A 16405-nucleotide genomic window follows, 5' to 3' on the forward strand; every position below is an offset into this window, starting at 1 on the left:
CCCGCATGGACCATGTTTGGCACTATGATGAAGAATATCTTCCAGATGCTTCAAAGCCTGTGTCAGCTAGTTCTCCAGAACATGTTGATGGTGGTGTTAGCAATGGATTTGTAGCTGTCAACTTAAGCTCCTGCAGGCAGGAGGTTGATTCTAAGGAATGGGTGATAATAGATAAGGAACGGGACTTGCAGGACTTCAGGACAAATGAGGCTTTAGGGCACAAAGCGACTGGAAGTCCCTCAGATGAAGAGCCGGAGGTACTACAAGTTCTAGAGGAGACCCCTCCAGAAGAGCAGCCCAGACAGGATGGTTGGGCAGGAAGCAGTGTCCATGCCAAGAACCAAACCTCAGGGGTGGAGTTTGTTCTAGCCATGGAGTGTCATCCTGCTGCTTCTGAACAGCTTACAGATAAATTGGAACTTCTGTCCGGAGCTGCTGGACAGCTTCTTGCAGCCACCCCTACAAGTCCTATGGAAGCTCAAGCAGAAGGAGCAATCACTCCGGTAAGAGAAACAGTCGCTGTTTTATTGAACCTCTCTTCATTCAGAATTATATGAGGAGATAGTAAAGGAAAAGGCAATGACTAAAATACAATAGTGTAGCAGAAATTCCTAGTTTCATCAGATATGGGACTTGATTCTTGAGGAATGATCTTCCATGTTCTGTTACATGAGTATTTACATTCTCCTATGGAAGTGGCTATTAGTTCTGCAGGTATGATCCACAAAACTGGCCTCAATTAAAAAAAAAAAATTATATATATAATATTATATATATTATATATTCTATTATATATAATATATATAATATATATTTTATATAAAATATATAGGGCTGAGGTAGGTTTTCCATCCCACTTCCTCATGTCCTCTCCGTGGTCACGCAGGTCTCTTTTTTTATATATATATATAAAAATATATATAAAAAGAAGCTCCTTATGCAGCGATTCCTAATCGGGAAGAGATACACATGCAAATATATGTTTATTATATTTGCAGTACATAAACGTAAAATTACAATGAATATGTAAAATACTGTGCTACAATGTTTCCTGTAGCACAGTAGGCTTCCAGGAAAAGCCTAAATGGCTGAAATTAAAGAAACAGTGTTACTTGCTCTCACCATCATGGTGTAGTGTTTTCTTTTGGAATTCCCTTTGTTTCTTCCTGTTTCTTCTGAAATTTCTAATGGTTCTTATACAAACAACTTGTTGGCTTTTACAAATTGTTGCTACTTCTCACTTCCAAGATAATTTTGCAAATACTGCTTTGCTCCCAGAGTTTTCTCTTCACTAAGACAGATTGCTTCCATTGCATCCTCTTCTTTTTGTGTTTCTCTATCTTTTCTAAAGAATTCTCATTTGCACAGGGTTTGAGCATTTACTTTTTTTCCTCCTCTGTCACTGATTCTAAACAAAGACTTCTTTGGCTTTACTTAAGGAGGAAGTGAGATTAATGGTTAAATGACTGGGAATCAGCTCCTGATTTTATTTCTCCCCTCTTCTCAGTAGATATTATGTCATCTATGATATAAAGGACAATTCTTTCAAGCTCCTTTGAGCCAAGAAACCTGGCTGTACTTCTCCTTCACTTACCACCAATTTTTATGAAAGTTACAGCCAGCTCATTAGAAAAAGAAACTTGTCACCAACCACTCATTTATTATAAGGCGTGGAATATCCTTTATGGTGAAAATGAAATACTCAGTGTAATTAACTATAGCTGTACAGTAAAATTTCAAATACACCTAAGTTCTCATGGAAAATGCAAGATGGTATCTTTCATACAAGATTATATTTAGATATCATACTTCGTGAGTTATGTAGTTTATAGAAGATTCATTTTGCATGATTAAAATACAGAACTGTGTTAAATGACAGAAGATTTCTGAGATTTAAGTTGAAATATTAGTTGCATGAAAGAGTTTTTGATGGGCTAGAAACTTGTAAAGGTGAAAAATTAATTTAAATTGCTCAGTTGTTTTCAGTTGTTCAATTTTTGTATTTTAGTAAAACAAAGAGCAACACTTAGTCCTGTACAAAATACTAATTATCTCTGTATATAAAAATATAAATATATATATATATAAAAATATATATAAAAAGAAGCTCCTTATGCAGCGATTCCTAATCGGTAAGAGATACACATGCAAATATATGTTTATTATATTTGCAGTACATAAACGTAAAATTACAATGAATATGTAAAATACTGTGCTACAATGTTTCCTGTAGCACAGTAGGCTTCCAGGAAAAGCCTAAATGGCTGAAATTAAAGAAACAGTGTTACTTGCTCTCACCATCATGGTGTAGTGTTTTCTTTTGGAATTCCCTTTGTTTCTTCCTGTTTCTTCTGAAATTTCTAATGGTTCTTATACAAACAACTTGTTGGCTTTTACAAATTGTTGCTACTTCTCACTTCCAAGATAATTTTGCAAATACTGCTTTGCTCCCAGAGTTTTCTCTTCACTAAGACAGATTGCTTCCATTGCATCCTCTTCTTTTTGTGTTTCTCTATCTTTTCTAAAGAATTCTCATTTGCACAGGGTTTGAACATTTACTTTTTTTCCTCCTCTGTCACTGATTCTAAACAAAGACTTCTTTGGCTTTACTTAAGGAGGAAGTGAGATTAATGGTTAAATGACTGGGAATCAGCTCCTGATTTTATTTCTCCCCTCTTCTCAGTAGATATTATGTCATCTATGATATAAAGGACAATTCTTTCAAGCTCCTTTGAGCCAAGAAACCTGGCTGTACTTCTCCTTCACTTACCACCAATTTTTATGAAAGTTACAGCCAGCTCATTAGAAAAAGAAACTTGTCACCAACCACTCATTTATTATAAGGCGTGGAATATCCTTTATGGTGAAAATGAAATACTCAGTGTAATTAACTATAGCTGTACAGTAAAATTTCAAATACACCTAAGTTCTCATGGAAAATGCAAGATGGTATCTTTCATACAAGATTATATTTAGATATCATACTTCGTGAGTTATGTAGTTTATAGAAGATTCATTTTGCATGATTAAAATACAGAACTGTGTTAAATGACAGAAGATTTCTGAGATTTAAGTTGAAATATTAGTTGCATGAAAGAGTTTTTGATGGGCTAGAAACTTGTAAAGGTGAAAAATTAATTTAAATTGCTCAGTTGTTTTCAGTTGTTCAATTTTTGTATTTTAGTAAAACAAAGAGCAACACTTAGTCCTGTACAAAATACTAATTATCAGGTGTTTTTTTTTTCGAAAGCCATTAAAAAACAGCTTGCAATTTTGTATGCAAATACACTATCCCACTTTATACAAACTTGGCTCTTTTTGGGGAAATAGCTATTTTACTTAAAACTGAAAGTAGAGGTGATATAACTATCATATACTACAGTGCAAGTAATGGACAACATCTTTATCTGGAAAGGAAGAAGCTTCTGAGCAGGGGAGCAGAAATAGTTATAAAGAAGGTCAAATAATTATAGGATGTATTGGAAGAAATACTGGTTGAAGTAGACACTAGGGTGAGATTATATTTTACTTTGGTTTTGCAAGCAGGTAAGGGATATTTGTCATGAACTAAAAAATGGGGGAAATGAATATGGTTTATATTATCCTGGAAGGGCAAGTAGTTCTGTGAGGGCAAGATGAATGGCAGGAAGGAACTTGCTGTTTTGAAGGTGAATCATGTGGAATTAAAAATATAAACTGAACTGGGAATAAAGAAAATTATTTGGCTGATTTAGAAACTGGGTACAGAGTGTGTCTATGCAATGTGTCTATTCCAACTGTGATGGCAATCTGTGGTAGTATTCCATCTACTTCATTAGCCCTTGAAAGCCAGACAAAGCCCAGGAGGATATTTGGGGTGAGTTGTTCTTTCTGTCCTTCGTTCATGGTATTCCACTTCATTAAAAGATACTTAAATTTTCCTTGAGGTGGGTACCAGAACCTAGCTGTTCTTATAGGTGAGTGTCCTAGTCACTTCACAGGGAGACTATATATTATGCCTCTTCATACAGTAGTTCTCTCTATTCCAGAGTCCTGGTGACCTTAGGGAGCTGTTTGGTAGAGTCCTTTTCTTTCTCCCTCAAAGCATTTACCCACTGGAAACTGTTCTTTGAATGCAATCCTTGTTTGTGGATCAAATGTTTTTGTTCTTTAGTAATTTTATTCAGGCAGCGCTTTCCTGACAATACAAATAATGGGCAAAGGGTTGTCTTTTACTTTTCTGCTGATTTAATTATATTGCACCAGTTACTAAGAGCAGGCTTGGATCCAAGAATGTAAGTTTAGGACCATAAATCTGAAGTGGACCATAAAACTGAAGTGTTACTAAAAGTGGATAAAAATAGATGTTGAAATCATAGTAGTATAATAGCTTAATATAATTTTCAAAACAGTTTACTCATCTCAAACAGTTTGAAACTCTAGGACATGTCAGCATTCATGGTCATAGTGCTTATGAATATATCTCCCATATGGATTTCTAGTGACCTGCTTCACTATCACTCAGGAGAATGTATGATGAATTATGTTCTTTGAGCTTATTCTGATAGGTTTGTTAAATATGCAAGCAATTACTTCAATGGTGAATGAATAAAACAGTTTTCCTGTTTTATGTATTTTTTTATTTTTCATTTTTACTTTGATGATTCTTCTTTATTTCTTTCAGGGCTTTATTGCTCACTATTTAAGTAGTAAGTAGGAGCAATGATGTTTCTGTATGAGAAACTAAAGGTTCATATACTCACCCATAATTTTATTTTCTCCTGAAGGGAAGAAGTTGCTGGTCTGCAGTCCTACCATTTGTAGATAAATGTTCTTCCTGAAATTGTGTGTGTACATGCATTTCCTGTAATTGGTGATAATATAATTTCTTACCTGTTTCACACAGCATCAGTATTCTAATAAGAGTGTAAAGTTGTAGCAGTTCAGGAACGAAACCTGAACGCAAAAAATAAGAGAGAAAAATGTGTAAATTATTGGCCTGGGGGTGAGCAAGTTTCAGGCTTAAAAAATTACAGCAAATTATGCTATCTATTATGAAAAAAAACCTGCAGGTAAGAGAACTAATTTTCAGGTTATCAGTCATTTTCCAGTTGTAATACAGATTCTGTGTGCTACCAGCAAATACCAGTTTGATCTGGCTCAGTCATGGGCACATGGTCACATTTCTGTTGAACTATTCAGAGCATGCTAGGGTATATATGCTGACTTTATGCTTTCATAATAGCTTTATGTTGACTTCGGCTGCAGGAGGACAGACAGTACCTGATTTGCTGTAATATCTGCTGGTATGAAGTTAATCTGTCAAAAGAATTTGAACTGATCTAGACTAATGGTGAATTTATACTGGAGCAGCACTTTGCATCATACAGCTCTATTTTTCTTTTCCTTGATCTGGTACTAAGAGCCTAAAGCTGGACTTGCTGTGTTGTTGAACCATGGCCTCGTTAATTTACTGTGTTTTTACTGAATTGCAGTGAACTCCATACAGTGTGTGCACAAAACTTTGCTGAAATATCTGCTTGGCAAATGTATGTTGCAAAGAAATAATAATGGAGTTGAAGTAATCCAATATGTAACAGCTAATTCCATTTTCATCTTCAGTTTAAATTGAACAACAATTTACTCTGGTCACACTTGGTTGACAACCTAATACCATATATATATATATATATATATGCACAGTTAAATGTGAGGCTTGACTGTGTGAATCTAGTTACTTTTATTATATAGAAATATTGCTGTAATTAGTATTTTGTACATTGAGGTACTATTATGTTTTATCAAAAACCTGCTCTTAAATTTCTATTTATTTCCAAGTTCTAAGTAATTTAATTTTCATGTACTTTCTATCCTCAGTTGTTGCTTTTATGAGACACTGGAAATACTGTTTTTTTTCCAGTTGAGAGACAGCTATGCGTTATGGGAACTGAAGCTTTAGGATTGACACAATTGAAAATACCTTTTCCTTGGAAACTGAAATGCTTGATCAGTGCTCTCTGTTTCCAAGGAATACAGATTAGAATTGCAAATACCAGGGCAGGAAACAGAAAATCACCTTCATGAAGCTTGCAAAAAGTTTCCATATCTCTACTCTTCGTGGTTTTGTCTAAATATACTTGGAACAAAGATTTGCGAACTGTATATATCAATCTGATCTACAGGTATTTAGATGTGTCACCATCAGATATTTATTCAACGCTGGAAAAGGTCTTGCAAAGAATCAGTTGCTTTCAGAGTTGTATGTCAAAGCTATAGGTTTATTAGAATCATCAATAACCAATTTGAAAAAGTACTTTCTCTAAAATTATTAGTTTGGAACACTTTGACTTTACAGTTTCTGTTCCTTTTTTTCGGGTTTTTTTTTCCCCCCCTCTTTTCTAAATGCTTGAGTGATGTAGTTCAAGATGAAGCAATTGTTCATGGATTCTCCAGGCCAGTGTATCCTTCTAGTTCAATCCCATATTTGAGAAATTTCATCAAAATTGTTTAGTACTAATCTTACTGATTAATCCTGTCAGCTACAGTTCTTAGTATACGCTGCTATAGCCGTAGTTGTACAGACACATTTGTAAAGCCTGCAATGGGTGTATATGCTAAAAATACAGTCATCTCAGAAAACGATGTTGTTGCACGGATGTGCTAAGCATTTGCAAGGGCCAGTCAACAATCAACTAGTTTGTGTATGCAATGTCCTTGGAACAGACTGTGTTAGTTTATTAAATTTGCCCCAGACTGTTACTGACTGACTGACTGAAGGTAGGAGCCAGCTAAAGAAAGGATGCTCACTTTCGATTTTGATACTGGGTTTTTAAAAATGAATGGAAAATGTGAAGATTAGACTTAAGATACCTCTTAAATTATCAGCTTTTAGCCTGTGAGGGAGTTGTGAATATGATCTTCTAAGAAAATGCATATAGGCAAGACATAAACAAGAATTTTTACAATATTGATTTTTAAACCTTATTTTCTTCCCCGCCATGTTGTTCTCACAGCTCAACTCATCTCATATGCTGCATTTCTCCACTCCAAGAATTTCAAGTCCCATCCTCCGCACCATGAGCCCTATAGCCTATCTATCCATCCACTCGGACCCTCTGAAAGAGGCTGGTTTACCAAGGAGTCAATCAGCTGAGAGCCACTCCTCTTCCTCCCGCTCAACTGGTCGTAGGCAGCTTCCTGTCATTCCCTGTGGCAACAAGTTCCCCCCTGTCATTCGCATCTCAAAAGCACAACTTCAGCAGGTGAATAAGCCTTGTCTTCATGAAAGTGACTGCATTGTAGCAGTCATCTGCAAAGTTCAAAATTTTTAGTTGCTCTGCACAGTCTGGTAGTAGGCATATGCTAGTCATACTGCTGTACACAACATCCTAAAAAATATTTTGAAAGATCAGGTTAAGGAATAAGAATGGATCTTGTTCAGGAATAGAGTCAGGAATACTCTCTGAGGAAGACATATCGTCCCACTTCTCTTTTTTTTTTTTTTTTTTAAATGTGTTCCTGTATATCAGTACCAGATGGATTTTGAATTGGGAACACATATTAAAATTTGGACTACCTTAAATGATTTTAATGTGAGAAGAAAAGATCTAGAGATAGTCAAATTGCTGCTTTGGGAATGAACAATTAATGAATTGTTCCACTGCTTGCAGTATAGAAAGCGAAGATGGGATTATCAGGGGTGATAGCTAGTGCAAAATGTCACTAGAGAAAGTGAACTTTTCATAGTTTTGTATTTCCAGTTTCATTACAATATGAAAAAGATGAAGGCTTGGAATTGTAATTAAAGTTAACCATAATTTGTGTATTAGTCACAAAAATACTGAGATTTGCAAAGCAGCGTGAGCTTGCATTGACTGGTAAAGCAGTATGACATAGCATTAATGCATAAGACCGTAACATATCATCATCATTTTACCATTAATATTTCATTTGGATTATAGTTTGTGTTGCCTTTTTATTTCCAACGTATTTTTCAGTGAAGCATGCACAGGCATATTGATATTAAAAGTAATCCATCAACATTAGCTTCTTTCAAACTTCCATAGGATCAGTGGTAAGTGGTAACAAGGCAAGCAAAGTAGCTAGTGTACTTATGTCAGCATTTTGTCTGTTAACGCAAAAAGCAGTGGGTTTTTTCCTGCAACTCCTGGCTGCTTTTTATCTGAACATAAAAAAATAGTTTTGCACTTGATGTATGGAAACGGACAAACAGTAGCTCCCAGATGTTCATTGTAGTGAACTTGATGGGATACCAAAATACCACATTCTTCATGGTGACTGATGTATTGACTAGGGAAAAGGACTTAGGAGAAATTAACTCATTAAAAGTTAAGCTTCAGTATTTTTCAGGATTAGTTTGTTATCCCAGGGTGCAAAATGACCTAATTTTTTTTTGCCTGTATATCTACGATTTAAATTTTCCAATCAGAATGTATTGCAGCTATAATTAGCAAACTGATAACAATACTCAAAGAAAGTAGGTTGGCACAGAGGGTCTTCTCTGGCTTCCTTAGTACCCAACAAATGAATACAGCTGCAATATTAATAGGGTCTGCAAAGTGATATACTTTCTTGTCATGTGAAAAAGAATTGGTATTGTGCCAGGTGCTGCTACTGAGTGGAATGAGGATTATATGTAGCATTCTCAGCCTCTTCTTTTTACCTGGTAAGTCCATGACTGCTGTGTTCCCTTTCAAGCTGTGATTTTGAAAGTCCTGACTGAGAATTTAACTTCCAGGTTTTCATTTGCTATGGAAACTACAAGCACGTGGTTCTGTAGTTCATTCCAACAATGAAGGCCTTGTGTACTTTATGGCTCACTGAAGAACTGAAATACTTTTGCGAGTCCTTCTGTTTTCTACAGTGCAGTAATGTTAGGTACTTAGCAAGCCAGAAGTTCCAGCAGCATGAAAGATGAATATGCATGTTGATAACCTAAAGCTTTTCTCCAGTTAAATATTAAAAAAAATTTTAATGTCATTCTATATTATTCTGTATAAATTTTTGGTACTGAATATATTTTCGTGTATTTCCTGCTGTTTGCAATTTGGTTCAGCGTTCATAACTAACAGATTGCAGAAGTCAGGGATCTGTGCTGTTGAATTTATTTTCACATATTAAAAAATCAAAATTATACATTTGTTCCTAAAACCAAGCAAAGGGATTTTCTTTCCTGATTGTTGATGAGTGAGGGTTCAGGAACTGTAACCCACCTTCCTCTAGTTTGACATCAGATAGAGGAGGTCATGAAATTTCTGTATATTCTCTGCTCACTAGTGCAGAGATGGTATAGGATGTAGGACTACCTTTATTTGTTTGATAAAGAGAACTCCTCTCTTGCCATATGTATGTTATGGAAGAGAATTGGAGTATTTTGCTTCAACTCTCCTTAGGTACTCAACTTGCAGCATAAAAAAAGAGTCTGGCAGCATTAGAGCTGACAAAAACCAGAATGAATTCTTTGACTGTACTTGAATCTGAAGAGTGGGGCAGAGTGCTGTTAGCATCCTTTTCCTCTATAGCATGGTCAAATTGTACAGCAAATCCTCTTGAAACATAACCTTTTTCTTTCTTTCTGTGAATTTTTCAGCCAGATAAGTTCTCTGAACTCCGTTCATTAGAGGACTGCATAGAGTGTTGTGTGAGGTCAATGGAAAAGGTGATGTGAGTGCAGCAACTACTGGCCAGGACTGTGTATGAAGAGATTGCTTAGGTAGACATTGTGCTAAATGTGTAACTGTGTCTTGACAAACAGTAAAAATCAGTGACCTCAGATTTTGATCTCTGGTTTCTCAGTGCTAGTTCTTCAATAAGATAGAGGTCACCTCTTCTAGCCATGGCAGCCGTCTAGAATACTTCTAAACTCTCTGCTATAGAATAAGATTCAGCCCTTAACAAAGATGGATTCCAGTTTTGTGTGTCATTCTGGCATATTTTCATTTTTTTAATGTGTTTAATGAGATATGTACAAGAGGGCTAATTTTAATTTAATGATTTTGTGGTTATTCATTGTGTTAGGAAAGGATAATCTGTATCTCTCAGGTTAAGCAATTGGAATTGGTTAGCACTTATATTTCCTCTTATGTCTTAATTTTCTCAATCTACCTTACTGAAACATTAAAAAAATTATTTTGTAGTTATATAGTTATATTATTAGTTACAAAATGCTCTGAAATATTCCCACACAAGATGCTATGGAAATGCAAACCATCATATTCATATTCATATCAAAGACGAGAAATAATATACTGATCTGAGTTGAAAAATTTACCTTAATTTTTAAGCATCTCACTGGAATTCAGGGACCTATGGAAGAATAAGGTAAGACTTCTTGACATGTTCAAGGGGTACTTAGAGAAAGAATGCATATCCCTTATAATTGTCATTTTATTTTGGATGTTTTAGGTTTATGAGCCAGGAGTGCACGTAAATGTTGTAAATTTTGCCAGTTTTTATGAACTAATTTTGGCAGGTTTCACTAGTCTGCAATAGCAAGAGATGACCGTTTACATTGGTTTTCACATATAACAATCTCTTTTTTAACCACAAATAAACAAACAAAACCCCAAAGATGCTCCTCTCTTGTTACAGTGTTCTTTTAAAATTATTTTTAATTTGTCAGTGGCAATAACTTGAAGTTGTCATGTGCATTAGGATTGCCTAATTCAGCTAGTTAAAACTGGTTTAGCATTGTATCTATCCATTAAAAATGTCAGGAATGGATATATTTGTCCAAAATCCTCTTCAGAATTTCAGTTTCAAGACATTATCAAATAGATGTGTCCTGGAAGGAAAAGAGGGAAAAGCTTTTCTCTGTTCAGCAAGTCTGTTTTTTTACTGCTGCCATGGTTAAAGTTGGCTGTAGCAAAAAGGGTTCTGATTTCAGGGTTTACAGAATTGTTATGCCCCCCTGTTCCCTATCCTGATGGAAACTATATCGAATCAGCATGAGGTTTAAGTTAGGTTTTTCCCAAGAGGTTGCTAATACCATTTACAACATTGGGTTTAATCAAGGTAGAAATTTCAAGGATTTAGTCCAGCTCACAGCTAGAGGAACTGTTTCATACACAGTAGGTCTGATTCAGTTAAGTAGAGGAAATGTGCAGGAATTATACCATCTCATTCATGACAGGGTAACTGTTAATAACTGTTAATTTTTCAATAAATTTTAGCCTGAAAATTAAGTTTCTGTGATGTTGCAGCTTTCACTCATCATCAGTGAAAGTGTTTGATAATGCTTATGACCAGATTCAAAGGCAAGCTAGCTCAGATTCAGAATTCTTACTGTTTTCAGTTGTTACTGTTAGGTTCTTGAAAGGCAATCCACATGTGATCACTGCTACAGTGTCATTATTTTCTTCATTAGTAAGTTTCTCTGGAGTATGTAGATTTTTCATACAAAAACACATAGGATGGGGAATATCAGGAAGCATTATTTTAGAAGAAAAAAAGAGGATGTCTGGAAGACACACATAAGCTCACGGGTTACTCCCAGTCTTTTAAGCCACTGGATTTTATATTGATAATGAAGTTTCTTGAACAATTTTCATCTACACACTCTCTTTCTAATGCAAACAAGTAAAAAGTTCTATTTGTTGCTTTTATCCAAGCGGCAGAGGCAATTGCTTGATACATAGAAATCTAAATGCTGCCTCCAAGGCTTAGTAGGGTCTTTTGTCTGAAGGAGAGAAATTCTTCAGGTGTGCTTTTTTCACATCTGCCTTTGGTGTAAAGAAGAGTTAAAAATTACAGCATGTTAGGTTAGCTGTGCTTTCAGTGGAAACTTTCCAAGTTGTAAATTAAGGAATTAACAGTTGAGGACAAGCAGTCAGTATGAACCTCTGATTTTTTTCAAATAATGTGTTGCCTGTAGAGAACACATGCATTTTTAGTGACAGAACCCTCTTGGCCATTCTCCTTCTGCAGGTTTCTCTATCAGAAGCAGCAGAAAAGTCATAGTGAATGTCAGGACAATAAATTAGCCTTGGTAATAGCATCCACATACACTGATCGTGTAGGAAAAAAAAAACCTATAAAAAGTTATTAATTGTTTTTAATGTTCGTGTTTTCTGGAATCCACAGTAATTTTAAGATTCCCAAAATTCATAACCACGTGGTTCATCTATTGTCTGTCCTTGAAATGATCAAATTTTTAATTTTTTTTTTTAAATGTCAATCTTATCCTAAACATACGTGATTTAGCACATTTTTCTAGCATCATAACTTCATTAGCATAGAATGAAGAAAGATGTTTCAGGAAAGCTAAATAGTCTGAGGGATTTCCCACGGAGACCTGATCAACTCTGGTGTCAACAATTGTTTCCGTGATGACAATTCACACAGTAATCTTCTTGAAATAAATAGGTGGTTACAATTCAAAGCATAATGCCCAAGGACTAATGATTATTTCTCAGGTAGTTAAGGTATAATCGATCTAATTAATATAATACATAGTGTATATATATAATTGCAGATATTATCTATAATATCATCCATAAGATAATCTTTAATTAAGATATATTTATCTTAAAATCTTTTGTCTGCTATCATTAGAATCGCATATGATACTAGTCCAACTGGAATTACAGGAAAAAAAATTCTTTATTTGGAGTTTGTGAATTTATCAGCATCTTAGCATTTTCTCCTGGTTAGATAGATCTGTCATATGGAAGGAAGAGAGAACTTTTTAAAATAGGGAAACCACTAAAATTAGGACAAGCACTAAGTGGAGGTCTAGTATTTCTAAGCTACCACTATGTAATTTTTGAAAACTGGTTGTTTCAAATTATTATTAAAATGTCTAGTATTTGGCAATTCTACACTATTGCTCTACATGAACCAGAGGTAGATGTGTTTACTTATTACCTAGCCACAAATGTATAGCTGCTCTGACTGCTTTCAGGCAGCTTCTAAACACAGAACATGATATATGTAAAGACCTCAGAAATTGGCTAAAGTGACACTACCTTATTGATATATCCAATCGTAATAACACCAGGCTAGCAACCAAAACAGAATCAGAATAAACTGATAGTGCCCTTGTAAGTATTTTTAAGGAGCTTAAACACCTTACTGGGAACATGTATTATACTGTAGATCACTTGAGTGCTTGGATGGAATCAGCTGTGTTGTAACTACTTCATGGAGCTGTGCTTTACATTTATCATCACTCCTCTTCACAGAAGCAAAACTATGTAACGTAACAGGCTGCCAAAAGTTTTAGGTATTTTGTTTTTAAAAGATAAGCTGGATTCTAATCGCATCTTTGTGTCTGCAAACTTTGCGACTATAAAACCTTGTGTGCAGAGGAGAGAATAAATAAAAAAACATTGTAAGAAAAGAGAAAGACCCTTAGTGTAGATAAGACTCCTATCTCTAGGTCTGTCTTCTCTAAAGGATACCTGTTAAGCATGTTTATAAGCAAACTGAAAACAGCTAGTTCTTTATGTGAATTACAGCTACTGTTGGTGGTAGTACACTGTGGGCATGAGCAAACCCATAATGCTTTCAAACAGGTCCTGAAAATTTTGAGGAGAGATTTTAAGAAACTTTTAATCTGGACTTCAAGTTTGAAAACAAAATTTTATGTGTATGTTAAAAAAAAAAATTTGTATTAAAATTACACTTGCATGGTTTCATCAGTTCTTCTGGCATGTTTGATTCATCCATGGAAATTCTAGTGTTCGCAGATTCTCTCCCTTGTGAGCATAACACGACTGTGGGCAACATGTGCAAATATAGTGCCAATCTTATAACTGGATAGAACTGGATTTAATTTATTACAACATACAAATGGATGGATTCACTGTCTGACTGGAGGACCAGAAGTCAGGAAGACTCAATTTTGGTTTGGTGTTTTTAATGTGCTGTTGGAGCTTTCTTTAGAGTGTTGCTGTTTGAATATGAAAGATACTTGTACCTTTACAAAAAATCAAAAATATAGTGTATATAGCAAAACTGAAGCATAAGTATAGCACAGCAGTAACCTAAAATTAGACAGTAGCTCATAGGAATCAGATACAAACAGAAAAAAATTACATATTTGAAATCTGTACATGGGTATTAAGGCAGATCTTATGTATGAATTACCTGATACTTCATGATGACCCTTTATTGGAATCGATATATTGGAGAGGAATATTCAGAATTAATCTAAACAGTAGTAGCCAGACCCCACTGCTATTATGCATAAAAGCAGTTTTTATGTGATTGAGAGTCTCTGTGTATGTCTTTTTTCATGACAAAGCAGTAGCCAGACCCCACTGCTATTATGCATAAAAGCAGTTTTTATGTGATTGAGAGTCTCTGTGTATGTCTTTTTTTCATGACAAAGCAAGACTATTTACTTGGATTGAACTTGGGTTTAGAATAGAGCATTTCAAATTAATTTTTCAAAGATACTGTTTTAGAAAAAAGTACTGGTCCTTAATAACAAGGTATAATGTGGCTTTGAAAATGAGAGTTCAGGGGGTTCCTGAGGAATTATTAGCCTGTGATTTTATTGTTTCTGAAAATTGCAGGTATTCTCTCTGTAGGGACAGATACTAATATAGAGCTTAGCTTCAAAAAGATAATTCAAAAGTAGTAAAAATTGTTTCTAAAGTTCAAAAAATATATACTAATGTATTTCTCACAGCTAGCTGATGAAACAAAGCGGGGTTTGCTTAAAGATGCTTACATCATTATTAGCTATGATAATAATAGCTGTGAAAATATTTTAACTGCATTTTATGTACTAAAAATGGTTGCACCATTAATTAAAAAATAATGTCACTTCATACTTAATGTGTCCTCTGTTAGAGGAGGAACCTTCTAATTTGTAGTGTTTTATTTTGCTTCTTAGCTGAGTACCTAAGTATACTTGAACATACCCTCTCGTGGAGAACTAATTAACCTCCTATTGAAGATTGTTATATGTTTTATAAAATCTAGATTTAGAAATACTGAATATATTGTGCTACTTAAAGTGTGATATGAACTCACTGGCTTTGTTACTAAAACCACAATCCTCATGGAATCAGTAGTTTCCAACTTTCCGGAGAAAAAGTCTGCAAGTGGTCAAGCTTCTTGGCAATAGTCCTTAATCTCTAGGTTTTTTGTGACTTCAGAAAATAACCATGGTAAGGTAGGAATTCAGTTTCTGTAAAGAGAGAAATAATAGCATGAGATGGAAGGTGAAATAGGCTTCAGTTGCCATTTTGTCACATCTCTGAACTGTGTATTAAGGCAAATTCATGCTTTCTTCGTTAGAAAAAGACTGTCTCTGTGGAACCCAAGAAAAATATTACCAGTTACAGGACATACCCTTTACGCTTTCATACAAACTGCAGTTCAAATTTCTTTGCAGAGACATATAGTTGTGCAAGGAAATAGAAATTAAGTGACAGAAGTAAAGAAAAAATCATGAAGTAAGAGGAAGCTGGTGAACTGGAAAGATTCAGGGAGGTGGTTTGGTATTGCAGAAGTTGCAGACTCATACTAACATTGGTCATACTCCTGGTAGGTGATAGAGCTAACGATAGATGAAAAACAAAAGCAGTGAGAAGAGAAAAGATACATGAGGTTTGTTCTCATAGATACACAAACTTTACTGAGGTAGGAAAGAAGTTCTGAAGAGTAAACTGATTAGGTAAAGTGTCTTCAGAATGCCAAGTAATATGATAATGGCTTATTAATGTGAGAAGATACAAATAATGACAGGATTAGCTGAACATCAGATCTGCACACCATGTTTCTAAGAGGCCTGAAGTCCTGACAGCACTTGACATGCTTGCAGAAGCAGCAGACAGCGTGAGTGGAGGGAAGAAGCTATGGCTGAGAGGTCAGGTGTTTACCTGCTGGTATTGTACAATAATCCATATTCACACCTTTACATCTTTCAGACTTAGCAGCTTTGCAGACCAAAACTCAATATTTCACTGCTGTATGCACTGCAGTTTGCTGTATATGTTCACAGAGGATTTCATCCAAGCATATCGCTTGCTATTGCAGCCTGTCAAAGGTTTAAAGGGAGGAAAGTTTGTCAGATGTCATAAAGGATGTCCAAGAGATATTTATGTTGTTGATGTTGTTTTGTTCTTTTTCCTTCTTAACATCCCTTTCACCATCTTGTAAAGTTTCTCGAAGAAAATGCAGTCTAATTTCTTGTCTCAGTCAAGTGCTAATTTGAGAAATCAGAAAGGAATTAAGAAATTATTTAGGGAAGGACAAAGGATCCAAGACTGTGGTGGCAATAATTTCATTCAAATATTTTGGAGTGAAAGGAGAACCTCAAATTCATTGTTCCATATATTGTCTCAGCCATTTTCAGTAATCTGCTCTATCACATAACTTCTGTTGAAGTATGGGAATTGCGATAATCGGATAGATAGTGTTACAAACTGGTTATCAGTTTGTAACCGTTTAT

The 16405-nt window shown here is 35.1% G+C and overlaps 1 protein-coding gene across 1 annotated transcript in view; it reads left to right on the forward strand.

The window, feature by feature from the left end:
• TTBK2 (tau tubulin kinase 2) overlaps window positions 1–16405 on the forward strand; it is a 73398-nt gene that overhangs the window by 48992 nt on the left and 8001 nt on the right. The window contains 1 exon segment of the mRNA XM_009319202.1: window positions 1–503. This exon segment is cut by the window's left edge and continues 14 nt beyond it. Coding sequence (XP_009317477.1) covers window positions 1–503 — 503 coding nt within the window.

The sequence above is a fragment of the Pygoscelis adeliae genome, unplaced genomic scaffold (assembly GCF_000699105.1).
Source record: "Pygoscelis adeliae isolate BGI_AS28 unplaced genomic scaffold, ASM69910v1 Scaffold22, whole genome shotgun sequence".
Classification (NCBI taxonomy): Eukaryota; Metazoa; Chordata; class Aves; order Sphenisciformes; family Spheniscidae; genus Pygoscelis; species Pygoscelis adeliae.